We start from the raw sequence: 17,500 nt of genomic DNA, 5'->3' as shown, positions 1-17,500 counted from the left end.
TTCTGTTACTTTATTACACAATAATTCGTGGTTTCTGTAGCTACTTTATTACAACAACTCTTATTACACAATAATTCGTGGTTTCTGTAGCTACTTTATTACACAACAACAAGCTACTTTATTACACAATAATTCGTGGTTTCTGTAGCTACTTTATTACACAACAATTCTTGGTTTCTGTAGCTACTTTATTACACAATAAATTCTGTGGTTTCTGTAGCTACTTTATTACACAACAACTCTTATTACACAATAATTCGTGGTTTCTGTAGCTACTTTATTACACAACAATTCTTGGTTTCTGTAGCTACTTTATTACACAATAATTCGTGGTTTCTGTAGCTACTTTATTACACAACAATTCTTGGTTTCTGTAGCTACTTTATTACACAATAATTCGTGGTTTCTGTAGCTACTTTATTACACAACAACTCTTATTACACAATAATTCGTGGTTTCTGTAGCTACTTTATTACACAACAATTTTTGGTTTCTGTAGCACTTTATTACACAATAATTCGTGGTTTCTGTAGCTACTTTATTACACAACAATTCTTGGTTTCTGTAGCTACTTTATTACACAATAATTCGTGGTTTCTAGCTACTTTACACAACAACTCTTATTACACAATAATTCGTGGTTTCTGTAGCTACTTTATTACACAACAATTCTTGGTTTCTGCTACTTTATTACACAATAATTCGTGGTTTCTGTAACTACTTTATTACACAACAATTCTTGGTTTTTAGCTACTTTATTACACAATAATTCGTGGTTTCTGTAGCTACTTTTTATTACAACAACTCTTATTACACAATAATTCGTGGTTTCTGTAGCTACTTTATTACACAACAATTCTTGGTTTCTGTAGCTACTTTATTACATAATAATTCGTGGTTTCTGTAGCTACTTTATTACACAACAATTCTTGGTTTCTGTAGCTACTTTATTACACAATAATTCGTGGTTTCTGTAACTACTTTATTACACAACAATTCTTGGTTTCTGTAGCTACTTTATTACACAATAATTCGTGGTTTCTGTAGCTACTTTATTACACAACAACTCTTATTACACAATAATTCGTGGTTTCTGTAGCTACTTTATTACACAACAATTCTTGGTTTCTGTAGCTACTTTATTACACAATAATTCGTGGTTTCTGTAGCTACTTTATTACACAACAATTCTTGGTAGCTACTTTATTACACAATAATTCGTGGTTTCTGTAGCTACTTTATTACACAACAACTCTTATTACACAATAATTCGTGGTTTCTGTAGCTACTTTATTACACAACAATTCTTGGTTTCTGTAGCTACTTTATTACACAATAATTCGTGGTTTCTGTAGCTACTTTATTACACAACAATTCTTGGTTTCTGTGGTACTTTATTACACAATAATTCGTGGTTTCTGTAGCTACTTTATTACACAACAATTCTTGGTTTCTGTAGCTACTTTATTACACAACAATTCTTGGTTTCTGTAGCTACTTTATTACACAATAATTCGTGGTTTCTGTAGCTACTTTATTACACAACAACTCTTATTACACAATAATTCGTGGTTTCTGTAGCTACTTTATTACACAACAATTCTTGGTTTCTGTAGCTACTTTATTACACAATAATTCGTGGTTTCTGCTACTTTATTACACAACAATTCTTGGTTTCTGTAGCTACTTTATTACACAATAATTCAACCCACTTTTTACACAACAACTCTTATTACACAATTAGTGGTTTTGTGTGCTTTATTACACAACAATTCTTGGTTTTCTTTATTACACAATAATTGTGGTGTAGCTACTTTATTACACAACAATTCTTGTTTGTATACGTTTATTACAATAATTCGTGGTTTCTGTAACTTTATTACACAACAATTCTTGGTTTCTTCTACTTTATTACACAATAATTCGTGGTTTCTCATAGCTACTTTATTACACAACAATCTTGGGAGTTATTACACAACTCCGTGGTTTCCGTTCTAATTACATGTGTTTGTTTTGCCAAAAATTCAACCCATTTGACAATGCATTCTTCACAATTAGAGGTTTTTGTGCTTGCGTAAGTTTCGGTGAGTGTTTGTATACGTTTCTTAACCATTCCTACAAGCTTCGGAATTTTCTTCCGGCTTGTGATTTTCCTCATAACTTTTTTTTTCCTCTCCCGTTCACTTCTATCTAATTCGGTTCTGGGCCGCAAATTCCTGAGGTGTATGCTAGAATTGCACCAGCCCTGGTTCGTTTTGCCAAGGTTGGGTTAGGTTAGGTAAGGTATTGTAGGTTGGGTTAGGTTAGTATCAGTAGAGTAATTTGGGTGTGGGAAACATACTGAGATTATTTTCAAGAAAATTCTATGGTCAGTTTTTAAGATGAAAAGCGCAGTCGGTTCCTCGTGTCATTAACCCTAACTTAAAAGAGAGAGAGAGAGAGAGATGAAAATAAAAACCCGTTAAAATTCATTGTCCAAGATAACGCTTCAACCAGCAATTAATAGTTTGTGTGTTTGTGCTTTTGTTAGTGTGTTTATGGACTCACAGAGTCCGTATGGAAACTTTGGCGGTTGAGATATCCGAGGTATTTTTATTGAGGTATAAATCACCTCGAAGATTCCTGCTAAAAGGAATACTGCGCTTTTAATGCGCATTTGCGCAGATAGGCACTGAACACCCCGGAGATGATTAAGAGAGTTCCTTTTGCAAGTGACAATCCTAAGCTCGCTTTTAATGTGCTGTGTTTGGTATAGGATTTTCCTTTTTCGTCTTTTATTGTTTAGGATTTTGAGTTTTTTTTTTTTTTTTTGTAGATAAACAGAGTTAATGCGCGAGTGTGGATTCTTTATCTTTTTTTTTTCTTTTGCATGTCTGGGTTCAAAAGAATGTAAGAAAAACGTTTGCTTTACGTAAACAGGTAAAAAATGAGCCGAAGTTTCTTCGGCGCAATCAAGTTTTCTGTACAGCCGCTACAGCGCATAATCAAGACCACCGAAAATAGATTTATCTTTCGGTGGTCCCGATAAAATGCGGTAATGAACCGCGGCCCATGAAACTTCAACCACGGCCCGATGGTGGCCTATCCTATATCGTTGCCTGAAGCACGACTATGGCTAACTTTAACCTTAAATAAAAATAAAAACTACATAGGCTAGAGGGCTGCAATTTGGTATGTTTGATGAATGGAGGGTGGATGATCAACATACCAATTTGCAGCCCTCTAGCCTTGGCAGTTTTTAAGATCTGAGGGCGGACGGACAGACAAAGCCGGTACAAAAATTCTTTTACAGAAAACTAAACGTGGATGAACTTCTGTCAAAGTTAATGTAAGTCTAACTGATGATGATATAAAATCATTTAATTCTGCCCAAGTTCAGAGTTTAAAGTTTGGGTACAGTATTTATGGTTTTAAATGATAAGCCTTATAGTGCTTATTCGTTTTCTATAGTATATCGAGATCTGCATGTTTTTTCTCCATAAGCATCTTTTTAAATTGTTTAAATGAAGTAAATAACTTAGGCTTTGTTTACTTTTTCTCTCGTGATAGTAATTGTGTCAAGTAACTACGGTTATTTAATGTTCATATTTACTGTTCAACTCTCTCTCTCTCTCTCTCTCTCTCTCTCTCTCTCTCTCTCTCTCTCTCTCTCTCTCTCTCTCTCTCTTCGCATAGCTATTGATAGCTTCCGTTGAGCACGTTGATAAATCTCTCCTTTCTGCGTAGCTATTGATAGCTCGTGCTAAGCAGGTAGAAAATGGAACCTTCCTCTATTCTGTTTCAGTTACCCCCTCTCCCATGCTTCCCCTTTCCCCCTCCCATCCTATTATCCCCACTCCTCTCTTATCACCCCCATTTTGGCCATAGTTTCTGCTGTCCTTCCGTATTCTCTCTCCATCCCCTTCCCCCTCACCTTCTCCTGTTCTGTGTTACTACTTTCTAATTGAATCATTGCTTTTTTGGGGGGCTCTAGCTCTTTCTGTCTATGTGTATTCCCCTCCCTCTTTTCCAAAGACCCCTCCCCACCCCCTGCTCCCCAACCCCTATCCCCTCAACTGCCCGGACCTCAAAAATACCATAGGATGGGCCACGAGCGATTCCTAAATATGGGTAATTGTTCGTAATCCGATTGGAATGGATTGGGAGATGAACGCATTTGTTTATTGATGCGTTATTTAAAGATTATTGGGCATTGTTTCGGTAATGCCTGGAGGGGGTGCCAGGTGCTCCATTGCTCGTCGGTTTTTAACTCCGAATACCATCGTTGTTGCGTCGCGAGTTTTTTTTTTTTTAGCATTAAATCAATCGGTTATTAAAGTTTTCGCGTCATTTTTTCTCATTCCTGGATCTTGCGTAGCTTCGTATTATTATGATGATTTAGAAATAACAGTGATAATGGTAATGATTGGAATTGGAATATAAAATTTAGGCCAGAAACCAAGCGCTGGGATCTATGAGGTCATTAAGCGCTGAAAATAATGGTGAAATAATTGTTGGGAGAGGGTGGTAATTAAGGTGGGAAAAAGAGAGTATGAACGGAGGTGTAGTAAAAGGAATGAAAGGGATTGCAGCTAGGGGCCAAAAGGACGCTGCAAACAACCTAAAGTAATGCCTGCAGTGTACCGCCTGAGGTATACTGACGGTACTAACCCCCCCCCCCATGGCGATAATGGTAATGATGATGACTTTCATGGCAATGACATTATATTGTTTCGTTCATCATTATCAGTATTATTATAATAAAAAAGACTTTTCTTTGGGTTTCCACTTACGATAAGCCTCATCTTTAATTACAAACAAGACAAAACGGAGAAAGTTTCCGAATCTCGGACCATTTTTTTCCAGGAAGCGAAGAGGATGTTTTGGCAGGTTTGTGCCGTAGATGGTTTTTGCTCTTGATAAATGGCACAGGTGTTGGTGCACCTGCCGGGCCTCGAGAGATTAGGTAATGGGTTTACCCACCTTTCGGCGGCCAGAAGGGCCCGCATCCAGACAAGTAAACCATTTTTTTTTTTTTTTATACGTATGGATGTGTGGGTAAATGATAAAGTTGAAAGGTATTGTGTGTGTATTGGACTTTGTTTATAGAATGGGTGTTGGAAGGTGTTGTGAGTGCGTTATGCTTGAATTGTGTATACGACAATAGTTGAGTAGTTGTTTATTTGAATGTATGTAGATAGACACTTGAAAGCTATTCTGTCAGTGTGTGCGTGTGTGTGAATTATCAAAGCAGTTATATGTGTGTGTGAAGATTAGGGAATGAAAATTATTGTTTGTGTGCGTGAGTGTGTTGAAAAATATTGTTCATGTTGATGTAAATGAGGGAAGTGAAGTAACTGTGTGCGATTGTGTAAACTGCATAATATAAAACTAATGTCTGTTTTTGTTGTGTTTTTGTGTGAGTAATGAAGGTGAGAGTAGATGAAATTTTTGGATAACAAAGTTGAATGTTATTATATATGTGAATAAGTTGATTTTGTTATCTGGAAAAAGTGGACGCGTTTGTATGTGTTGAGCGGAGAATTTTGAGTGCCAAGCTGATCCATTTATTCATTGATCTCTTGTGTAACGAAAAATCGCTTAGAATGTAAAACATACTTGCTAGTTTTCTTACTCGGTGGAAAGGAAACTGAGAGGTAGGCCCATTGAATGGTACGGCATTCAGTGCATTGACTTGTCATGAGTATTTCGTATTTTTGAGCTAGAATCCATTATCGAGAACTTGAACATTTTTCATCCCCTGTGTAAACCAGCTTTTATTTCTTTCCCCTAATTTTTTTCGTTGGATATCACTTGAAATATGATATCTTACCCGAGTTAATGGAACCCCTAGTCATACTGGTATAAGACTTTTATAATTACCTGTTGAAATGTGTACTTACATTGATTCTCTCTCTCTCTCTCTCTCTCTCTCTCTCTCTCTCTCTCTCTCTCTCTCTCTCTCTCTCTCTCTCTCTCTCTCAGGGACTTTAAGGCATGTCTGTTCTCTACTCTCAGCAGATTTATGACAGTGGCCTTCCAACGGAGTATATACAATTTACATACAGCACCTGATTCTCCGGGGCTGAATAAATAGCCTCTTCAACTGGACAGGGAAGACTTTGCTCTTCTTATATTACAAATGGAGCTTAGTGTAGACTCCCAGCTGGTGACGAAGACCATTTATGAGTCTCAAAGGATTGTTTCTCTTGAGTGGGGCGAGGGAGGGACTTGGGAAGTGAAGTCAGCAACCTCACTTCTAGTGAAAATAAATCTAAAAAGAAAACATTTGTTGTATTTTTTGGCATGGTGCAGGGTTCGATTCCCTAGAGAGCCGGAATTTTTTAGGCATGTCCCGTCAAATCCTATTGGTCCTTTATTAACCTAAGAAGAGATTTATGTACTTTGCAGCTAGTCGGCTGTGGTGGGTCGTCCCCAGGGTTGAGAAAAGAATAGGTTTAGGAACCTCGTCCCAAATACACACACATATATATATATATATATATATATATATATATATATATATATATATATATATATATATATATATATATATATATATATATATATATATATATACAATGTTACGGAATGAAGAAGAAGACAGACGAGCTTCTGAAAGCTTGGAAATAAAAGATTCTCCTCTTTTGAACCTTTGGATATATATATATATATATATATATATATATATATATATATATATATATATATATATATATATATATATATTTATTTATTAACTTGATCACGTACACAATTGTTCTATGCATTGACAAGATTAATAACAGGACCTCATTAAAAGTGGATGGTATCTAGCGGAGATATTTATTCAAGAAAAGTTACACGCTTATCTAGGACTAACAGTCCTAATTCTACGGATACTTGGCAGTGAGGACTGTTAGGCCTAGAAAGCTTGTAACTTTTCTAGAATAAATATCTCCGCTAGATACCATCCAGTTTTAATAAGATCCTGTTAGTAAATAATATATATATATATATATATATATACACACACACACATATATATACTGTATATCTTTACTAAATTAATTAACAGCACGACACATTCACGCAAAAGAAAATCTGAAACACTCATAGTCTTCATCTTTCTTCTCCCTCCCAGGGTGGCAGTGACGAAGGCTCCTTCCTGTGGATGGTGAAGAGGAACCCGCCGTCCTACTTCTTCGGGACCATCCACGTCCCTTACACGAGAGTGTGGGAGCACATCCCGAACAACACCAAGCGTGCCTTCCACCTCAGCGACAACGTCTACTTCGAGCTCGACCTCACCGATCCTTACACCATCTCGGCGCTCACCACCTGCCAGCTGTTACCTCAGGTAAGGAAACGATATGTAGCCTTGAATGTTATTAACGATATTCAGCCTTGAATGTTATTACCGAGGGCGTTTTGGGTGCTGGTAACAATGCCTGCTGCTGTTGTTGAGGTTTGTGCCAGACTGGAGACTGTGAGGTCTTGCTCCTGAGTCCGTATATTGATGAAAGCTTATTATGTGTTTTATATAACTTTAAGATTTTTTTTTTTAATCGTTACTCAAGGTATGATTTTGCTCTATATTTTTACTTTAGTTAAGCTTTCTTAGTGACCGTAATGAGAGTTTTTCTTTTCCCTAGTCTTAAAGGACATAAGCTTTTTATTTGAATTTGTCTTTTATTTAGGTTTGGGTTTTTACATTTTCTGAATTTAGGCCTCTACCCCTATCCTAGAGGTTCTGCTCATTCCCTGTTTGTCACATTCCCAATCTATCCCCTTATTCCTCGCACTCTTTGGTTAGGTCTCTTCTAAACTATACGTGGCCTAAAAGAATATTGTTGTTTTCTCTATTCTGTGCAATTATTTTATGGTAGTTTCCTGGTCTCTTTTATCACATTCTTATTTGTATCGTTGACTATCAACCTTTCATTTTTCCTTTTCAGTTTTCTCAGCTTAGATTTTTCTTGAGAGATTCCTTTTCTAGTACACATTTCGTTTGCTTTTTTAGTTTTATAATAAAATACCTATTTTTATGTCTTTGTAAGCTGAAAGTTTTTATTTCGTCCTCGGTGCCCCCCGTTGCATTTTATTAAACCGTTTCTTCTTCTAACCTGTAACTAACTATACCTTGCCCTTTTTGCACCTTTCGTTTAAAAAAAAAAATCCTTTGAGAATCCGTATGACATTCAAGTTGGTAATAATCCTCATTTTCACAGCGTACCGAAGGTGCTTATTCTGTTCTTCACCGTGACGTTACCTCACTTTTCTAATTTTTTCCCTAACTTTAAATTCAAGTCTTATTTGAATTTTCCCTTACTTTTTCCCCCGCAAGATATCTTTCATAAGCTTCATTTAATTTTCTCTATTGTTTTTATCTGCTTCATTAGCAAGTAACTTATTTATTCCATTGGTCTTGGGTCTCTTTGGGACTCATTACCACTGCGCCCTGTTCCCTCCACGTCCCAGAGAATTGCATCATTGCAGGTTGCATTACATGTTTATGTAGCTGGATAACATGGCATTCAGCATCCCTCACATTGGATGGGGGTAACCTTTCGGTAATTTTTGTACCCAAGGGCTAGGCTATTTCAGGTGCCATAATTATTTCCCATAATATGACCTTATCACAGCAATTGCCCTCGAACTTAGGACTGAAATATAGCTTCTGGAATACGACCTTCCTCTGACGTTAGTTTTCAGTTCCTTTGTTTGAGAGTGCACTCGAAATAAGTTCTCCATGTTTATTTTCGAAAGGTTTATTTATTTATTTGTTTATTTACTTAATTTTTAACTACTAATTTTTTTATTCAGTTTTTTCTTCTTTATTCTCTTCTTTCCCATTACCGCATATGAATAAACTATTGTTTTTAAGCATTATGCCCAAGCTTATATTATTTGATAAAAAAAAGTAAGAAGGGTTTTAACGTTATAATTAGAGTAACATCTGATTGGACGTCTCTCTCTCTCTCTCATATATATATATATATATATATATATATATATATATATATATATATATATATATATATATATATATATATATATATATATATATATATATATATATATATATATATATATATAGAGAGATAGAAGAGAGAACTCTGCGTGAGGCCAGGCTGGAAGTAGCCCAAGTAGATTCCTCTTTTATTAGTCTTGTCTTGGCACACCTTTGTAGCTGTTAAATATGCTAATTCTCGAGGGTCATCCATCGCCACTTTTGGATGCAGCTTGCAAATGCAGCTTCGGTATTTGTTCGCTGTGCTGTTCCTCTTCCCTTCAGGAGAGAGAGAGAGAGAGAGAGAGAGAGAGAGAGAGAGAGAGAGAGAGAGAGAATTAGTTGGGTTGCCTTCTTTGCGAGATCGTTTGTATGTTAGGTTGACAGATTCAAGTCCATCCATCTAATGCTCTGTGTGTGTGTATATATATATATATATATATATATATATATATATATATATATATAGAGAGAGAGAGAGAGAGAGAGAGAGAGAGAGAGAGAGAGAGAGAGAGATTATCAGTGGTTTAATCTGGTCACTAAGTCACAGAATAGACTCACAGAGAGCTGTTTGGAGGATTAGAAATATTTAAATAAGGATGACGGTCAGAGCAAGCTTAAAAGACACCACAAGGGACGGATGTTCACTATTACATATAATTTGTGAGGTACACTTCAAGCCCCTCTTCCCCCACCCCTCCCCTTGCCCTCTTTCACCAGAGAGATGTGGGGAAGGTTGGGATTTCAAAGTGAGATCTATTTATAAATTTTTCTTGATTTCCATAATCTTGGACATATGCGGCGGTGCTTAAGAATAGAGGTATATCAGTGAATAGTTACATTTTGAATAAGAAAAAGGTGTTAATTGTAAATCCGGAAAGATGTAAACGTTGGAATAGGTTAACACAGAGTCGGTAAACAAGGTTGTCGTTTACACGGATAAAGAAGCTAAAAGATTTTAAATCAGTTAATATTTTATGTAATTGAATGCAGATGGTTTTGATTTTTAACAAAATATGGTAGAAATAATAGGTCAGAAAGACATAGTGGGAAAAACACAGAATAGACTGTTATAAGCAAAATCGACTGTGCTGTGCTAACAGGAAGTCTCGAGTTATAGTTCTTGACTGAAACTATTGTGGATTATAACAGATCCCGGCTTATAAACATCGTTTTTATATATCTCTTAATTTTTTATTATTATTTTTAATATTCCACTGTTACGGAGACACGAACCGAAGATGCCGAAAGGAACTAAAAAATGTTTATGGTCTAACAAAAAAAGATGTCAAATTTAGATGGCAAATGATATGTAAATTAAAACAGAAATAAATGATTCGGTTGATTACTAAATTGACAGGATTTGAAATAGGTTTAAAAGATGTTCCTCACTATCACTTTTCTTTAGTTATTGCTGGAACGAATATATCTAATTAATTTTTTTTTTTCAAAAAATAACCAGAAAATTAAATAATTTCAATTATATGGTTAACTGGCGAGTTCAGCTAACCAGGAATTAGAAAATGCTGTTTGTAGAAGTAATGGAGTCATTATATTGTTTGTGAGATGTCCAAGATGTTCTATAAGCATTTAGAAGCTTTATAAAGAATGTTTATTTAAAGGAAATACTTGAGCCTTGCTAATAAGGCATTTTGTTCCTTACCTCTCGTATTCGTTTTTTGCCTTCACCATTGGACTTTCTTATTCCCTGTCAAAAATATAATTTAGTTTGGAATATGAGGCAATAATCTCTCTCTCTCTCTCTCTCTCTCTCTCTCTCTCTCTCTCTCTCTCTCTCTCTCTCTCTCTCAAAATGAACTTAATCAAGCAAAATCAACATTCTCTCTCTCTCTCTCTCTCTCTCTCTCTCTCTCTCTCTCTCTCTCTCTCTCTCTCTCAGTGAACTTAATCAAGCAAAATCAACATTCTCTCTCTCTCTCTGTCTCTCAATGAACTAATCAAGCAAAATCAACATTTTCTCTCTCTCTCTCACTCCGTGGAATCCGACCCAGCAGAGCCCAAAAATCTCATGTAGTGGGTAATTACCGACCTGCTGAGCTGACACGTAATTAACGATAAACTCCGGTAATTAATTGGGCAATAAAAACGAATGCTCAGGGAGGAGGGCGTGAACCGGAGACGTTAAACAAATGAACCCCAGCGCGGTTCGACGCCGGGAGAGAGCTTCGTCGAGGTTCGAAGCTGATTCAACAGGGCGGTGTTAGACGATCGGTTCGAACCGCGCTCATATTTTTGTTAATGATAATCGGTTTCTCTAGTGAAGGCAGTCGTGTGGCTGTGTAGCGATTAGGAGGTGAACAAATGATCGTTTGTGATGGTTCTTGGAGGGCGTAAGGGTAGGAAGAGAGAGAGAGAGAGAGAGGTAAAATGTTATAATTTTGCAATTATACTTGTAGTCGGAATACTACACCTTGGTGTGAGAGAGAGAGAGATAAAATGTTATAATTTTGCAATTATACTTGTAGTCTGAATACTACTCCTTGAGAGAGAGAGAGAGAGAGAGAGAGAGAGAGAGAGAGAGAGAGAGAGACAGACAGACAGACAAGACTCCAGCTTTGGAAAAATTACCTCCACGGAGAGAGACAGAGACAGAGATACAGACTTAGGTCAGGAAAGGTGAGAAAGAGAGAGAGAGATGTGCATCAGCTTTCTATTCAGTAAGCCTGAGAGAGAGAGAGAGAGAGAGAGAGAGAGAGAGAGAGAGAGAGAGAGAGAGAGAGAGAGAGAGAGAGAGAGAGAGAGAGGCTTACTTTAGCTTCAAATAAATTTTAAAATGTACAGTAATGATGAGTTATATTTTTAATAAATTTTTTTTTAGATGTTTATAAGCAACGTTTAATAAACTTTTATTATGATGATATGTTGCAGCAAGCTATTCTTAGAGAGCTCTTTCAAAGGTTTATATTATCCAGTTAAGTAGCACTCTCTCTGTTTAGTGTATCAAGTAACGCTCCAATCATTTTACATTATGGACGTCTATTGATCATAAAAATGGCTTTTGAATTAGCTGTAAATACGTATTGTCTTTACTGCTACCACTACTTATGATAATAATGAAGAAGAAGAAGAAGAAGAAGGGGAAGAAGAAGAAAATATTAGAAAGGCGTCTTTTCAAGAGCACTTTTACGGAGATGATAATGTATGAATCTTATTTTCAGTTTCGTGCAATTGAGTTTATGATGACTAACTTTGATTCCTTATGTTTCAAGAGTCTTTGTTCATTGTTTTGGTTGGATACCTTAAGAAAAAATCGGAATATTGAAGGGATCATGTAATGCAGACAGAGGTAATACCGTAAGTCCTAAGCCTGGAGGTTGAAGGGAAGAAACAGCTGTTGACCTTACACAACATACAGGTTTAGTATATTACCTGTCAAGAATTACACATACCCCTGAGGGAAATAATGGCATCTCTCCAACTTTTAGGAATGATGACAGAGATAGTACTTGTAGAAAAGAATGAACGTTTGTAAGAACGATGGACACCTACCTCTTTTGGGAACGGTAACGGAAATGACACCGTTTAGAAATGAGAATGAGTCAAGATAGTTTACTGAAAAGAAACATTGATCTAGGATGTGGTCCAGACGTTTTGATACACAGAATTCAGAAACTACCCTCGATAAAAGTCTTTCAAATATCAAATTTCGATGGAGGCGCCGTGTCTGATGGGGCAATTTGTAGGTCGAGGAGATTCGGAATTGAAAAGCAACTAGCATGAAAGGAGCCGAGAGTGTAGCAATTTTATTTGAAAGAAGTCCGAACGATTACCATAATACACAGAAACTTGTATAGATTTTGGTTGTCAGAAATGACAGTTCAAGCTACAGACGAGTCAAAAATACTTTTCCTGTCTTAGTAAAGCAATACTTTATATTTTCGTGTACTGAAAAAAAAACTTACAGAAAAGGGAAATTGATGCGGCCGTTATCAAGGAGAAGGTTAAAGCATTTCTCTGTTGTTATTTTTGACAGTGATGATCCTACCCAAGAAATGAGTGGTTTAGAATATCCATCAAAATTTGATATTCGAAAGACTTTTATCGAGAGTAGTTTTTGAATTCTGTGTATCAAAACGTCTGGACCACATCCTAGACCAAAGTTTCTTTTTAGTAAATCTTGACTCATTCTCATTTTTAAACGGTGTCATTTCCGCTACTGTTCCCAAAAGCTGGGAGTGTCAGCGTTCAGTTACACGACCTACAATAGCTTGCCAACAAGGGAATACTAGATAAGTTCAGTTTCACAGCGACTGCCGCATTATGGGCTGTGCAATCAAGAAGCATGAGCTGTCAACCCAGCGTATTGTTTAGATACTCTTCATTTTCTTGCGCGTCTATTGTACTTGTCTGTCTTTAATATTTATTTTCTCATACTTCTATTGTTATGGCGTATCTTTAATAGTCTTTCCCTGTTTTTACTTATTCTTAGAAACTCCATTGTGTACTTATTCTCATAAACCACTTGTTCTTTGAAGCTTTCCCCGTAAGCCCCCCGACTCCTTTCTTATAAACTCTATTCCTTTAAGACGCCTCTTATTTTTTGCCGTTAATCTCCAGCTGTTCTTTTTCTCTTTACTCCTCTTTTTCTCTTCTTTCTGTTCGCATATTTCTCCTTTCCTTCCGACTTGAGTTGTATAAAAGTTCTGAAGACTCTCCCTCAACTTGTATTTTAATATTTTATTTATATTTTTATTTATTAATTTGTTAATACATTTGTTTTTTTCTAATAACTGATCTCCTCTTTCTGCATTTCACATTACCTTCTGTCAGTTATTTCGAATGAATACCATATTCTTTGGAAGTTTGAATTTCAAGTCAATGGCCCCTGTGGGCTTGGTCCATATGAATGGGGTTCATCTTTTGAATAATAATAATAATAACAATAACAAAACTCTAGCGTAGAAATGAAAGATTACAAAAAAAAAAAAAAAAATTGAGTAACCAAATCTTAAAGTCACATAGTCGCCAGCCATAAAAGCTTAAGACAGAAAATAAGAAAAAAAAAGACTAAAGAGATTACTTGCTCATATAGCTATTACTGAGCATCTTACCAAGAAATGATGTTGTAAAGTATGAAAGATGCTCCCAGACTCTCTTTGATTGCTGCTAGACCGTTATTAAGTTTTATATAAGCTCAGGTCCCGCTGGGCCAATGAGACAGTACACCAGTCCTGTCATGTTAATGTCATAGTGAGGATGTAAATGCCTGTATATCATATTCTCTTATCTGGATGAAGCAATCTGCTCAATCTCAGGATGCTTGAGAGAGAGAGAGAGTCGAGAACAGCCGAATATTGGTCTCATCTCTGTGAAAGAGGATTACCTCTTCGAGGAACTCTTGTTTTTAAATATGGTATGAGTGTGTTCATTATTGACGGACTGTTGGGCACTGAATGTTTTTCATTTTTCTCTTAGTTCTCTCGTTGTCCATTCCGAGCTGTGAACTACAGTAGTGTATTAAAAACCAAGGCCCCAGTTGGATGGATTTTAAAGGAGAGATGCAATGAATAAGAGATAGAGAGTGCCGGGTACAAAAGGAAAGATACGAAAATGAGAGAGAGAGAGAGAGAGAGAGAAGTTGGTTTAATAAAGCTTCTTCTAGCACGGCAGAGAGAGAGAGAGAGAGAAGTCGATTTTGAAAAGTTTCAAAATACCATAGAGAGAGAGAGAGAGATTGAGAGAGAAAAGTCGGATTGAAACTTCATATGGCAGAGCAGAGAGAGAGAGAGAGAGAGAAGTCGGTTTTGAAAAGCTTCAAAGTCGCATAGAGAGAGAGAGAGAGAGAGAGATTCGGTTTACCAAAGGTACCGCACACAAGTAAGAGTGAGAAACAATAAGAGAGAGAGTCGGCTTACATAAAAAGCCCAACAATAGCAAAATAAGGTGTCGGAGCCAATCAGGGGGGAAGAGGACCCTCCTGCAACCCCTTCAACCCCCCCACCTTATCCAATTATGGCTGTATAAGTAGTATAAGCTCTGATATTAGGGGATATTACAGCGCCATCACCCGGCTATTATGACACCCCTCTTTGACACACCTTCGGCCGATAATCGCTCTCATCGCCAAAGCTGTGATTAGGGGCGATAGAATTGGTTGAAATATCTACAGAAACAAACTAAAAAAAAGGTTATAGGAAAAAGCAAAAAAAGAAAAAATCTGATAAGAAACGTTAAACAAAAAAACTAGGAGCGGTCGACTTACTTTGTAATCTATGGTACTCTATTATTGCTCTCGCTTGAAGAAGTACTTTCAGAATGCATTAAAAAGCAAATTATAGACATAGGATATAAAGTAAAAGGTGGTGTTTAAGGGGGAAAAAGCAAGAACAAGGATAGATCAAACGTTCGAAATCTATGACAGTATAATAAGATACCTTTTTTTATTTATACAATTCTGATATGTGGAAGCATCTCTGTATGTTAGACATTTTCTGTTTATTCCACGAGCGTCTGCACACGTAGATTAATAATGATAATAAGAATAAAATTATAGTTTTATGGGCAATGTAGGATTAACAACTAAGTATCTCTCTCTCTCTCTCTCTCTCTCTCTCTCTCTCTCTCTCTCTCTCTCTCTCTCTCTCTCTCTCTGAAAAATAAGTATTCTGGCTAACGAGTATATTACTTTTTAGTGGCCCCTGTCTCTCTCTCTCTTTCTGTGTGTGTTTGTGTGTGTGTGTGTGTAGCTGTTACATTACAGTTATTCTAAAAATAATAATGTTATCATTATACATTTTAGTGGCCTCTCTCTCTCTCTCTCTCTCTCTCTCTCTCTCTCTCTCTCTCTCTCTCTCTCTCAGTCAGACAGTCACACACACACCATTTCCTTTTTAGCTCCACGTGTGGGTTGATGCGTTACCCGATAAACAACAAACAAGTATTCTCTAATGGTCAGACGGACCTGCTTGAATATAAAAGGAAATGTGAGTGAATCGAGCGACTGGAAACTACAGGACCATACAGAGGGTTCATTCACCCAATTCATTTCCTGAATATAAGATTGTCTTGTTTCTTTTTTATTACTCGTATTTGGGTATTGACGCTTGAAGAATAAATTAACGTATAAATGGTTTGTTTTCGCACAAGCGGATGATTTAAGCATTCAGTTCTATAGGGTGATAAATGTTTGGCACAAAAGGTTTAAATGATTTTAGGTGAATATTACGATGTAGCGATTTATGAAGGTGTATTTTTTTTAAAGAGTACTGCATAATTTTCCAGGTATTCTCAAATATTTGAATAAATTTTACATAATCGATAGGTTTTAAGAACACTGATGTGATTATTGCATATTTTGTAAGGCTTATTAACTTATTCATTGTTTGTAGTGATGATTTTAACAATTACTTAGTTGAGTATTGTTGGTATTTTTACGTGTGGGTAGCAGGTACCTTGACTGCATATTTGTACGTTCAAAACTAACCTGACGTTTTCAAGTAACCATTTCCCAACTCGCTCCCTGAGTTCGGTCAGTGAACAAAGTGTTGTTCACGACACTTGACACTAACATGTCCTGATCATGTCCTTGTCTGTGATCTTCTTCCTCCTGTTGTGTGAGGGGCTCGAGATTTATCTTCGTGTTCACAATCATTTAAGGACAGCCGTCAGATGAATATCTGGGGATTGTGGTGTGTACGCATCGCACCCAGGAGGTTGCTCTTTTAAAAGCTAGGGTTTTATTTGTTTAATTATTTTCTCTTAATTTTTCAGGAGAACATTTTAATTTATTGTTTGGTAGCTAGCCACTTTTGATATCTTCTTCTCACTTATTTTATCTTCAAAAATGTAACTTTTTTGTCAAACGTATTTGCGGGTTAATTTTTTTTCTTGTAGCTCCTGTTTACTCGTTTAGAAGGCCTGCTTGCTTATTTATCTGTTCAGTATCGTGGTCAGTGATCTCCCTCTCTCTCTCTCTCTCTCTCTCTCTCTCTAGAGAAAGAACCACACACACACACACACACACACACACACACAGTTACGCACTAATTCGAACCATTGCTAGGGAAAGTAATTATCTCTCTCTCTCTCTCTCTCTCTCTCTCTTCTCTCTCTCTCTCTCTCTCTCTCTCTCTCTGATGAACCCATGCTGTAAGTCGCAGTTACAACATTCTGCACTTAACGCAGACACTTTGCTCTAGATGTTATCAACAGCACCTTTCGCTTCTTATTTTCAATTTGGGTTTCACGGGTTTATTTCCATTTGCGATTAAATCCTTGACTTTTGGCAGGTCTAGTCGACAGAATATGCACAGTGTAGACTTCGTACCCGAATTTCTCGCTAGGAACGCAAAACAGTTTAATATCCGTATTTTTGGGATAGAAAATTGAATAGAAAAAGATGGTTTATATTCTTCTTTGATGTTTGAATTAAGGTGGATTTTTATGAAAATCATAGTTTTTTTTTCTCTAGAGAAGAAACTATATTCGTATTTCTGAATTATTTAATTTAGGATTAGATTACTTTTTGAAAATCCTTTAGTATTAGGATTTGCCATTAGGATTTTTAAT

General features: G+C 36.4%; 1 protein-coding gene across 1 annotated transcript in view; it reads left to right on the top strand.

The window, feature by feature from the left end:
• The window catches only part of LOC136851521 (metalloprotease TIKI1-like), a 504,849-nt gene that overhangs the window by 354,650 nt on the left and 132,699 nt on the right, over positions 1 to 17,500 (top strand). The window contains exon 3 of the mRNA XM_067125751.1: positions 7,103 to 7,318. Coding sequence (XP_066981852.1) covers positions 7,103 to 7,318 — 216 coding nt within the window. The remainder of the gene's footprint in view (positions 1 to 7,102; positions 7,319 to 17,500) is intronic.

This window comes from Macrobrachium rosenbergii, chromosome 23, assembly GCF_040412425.1.
Source record: "Macrobrachium rosenbergii isolate ZJJX-2024 chromosome 23, ASM4041242v1, whole genome shotgun sequence".
NCBI lineage: Eukaryota > Metazoa > Arthropoda > Malacostraca > Decapoda > Palaemonidae > Macrobrachium > Macrobrachium rosenbergii.
This window is presented reverse-complemented; position numbering and strand designations above follow the sequence as displayed.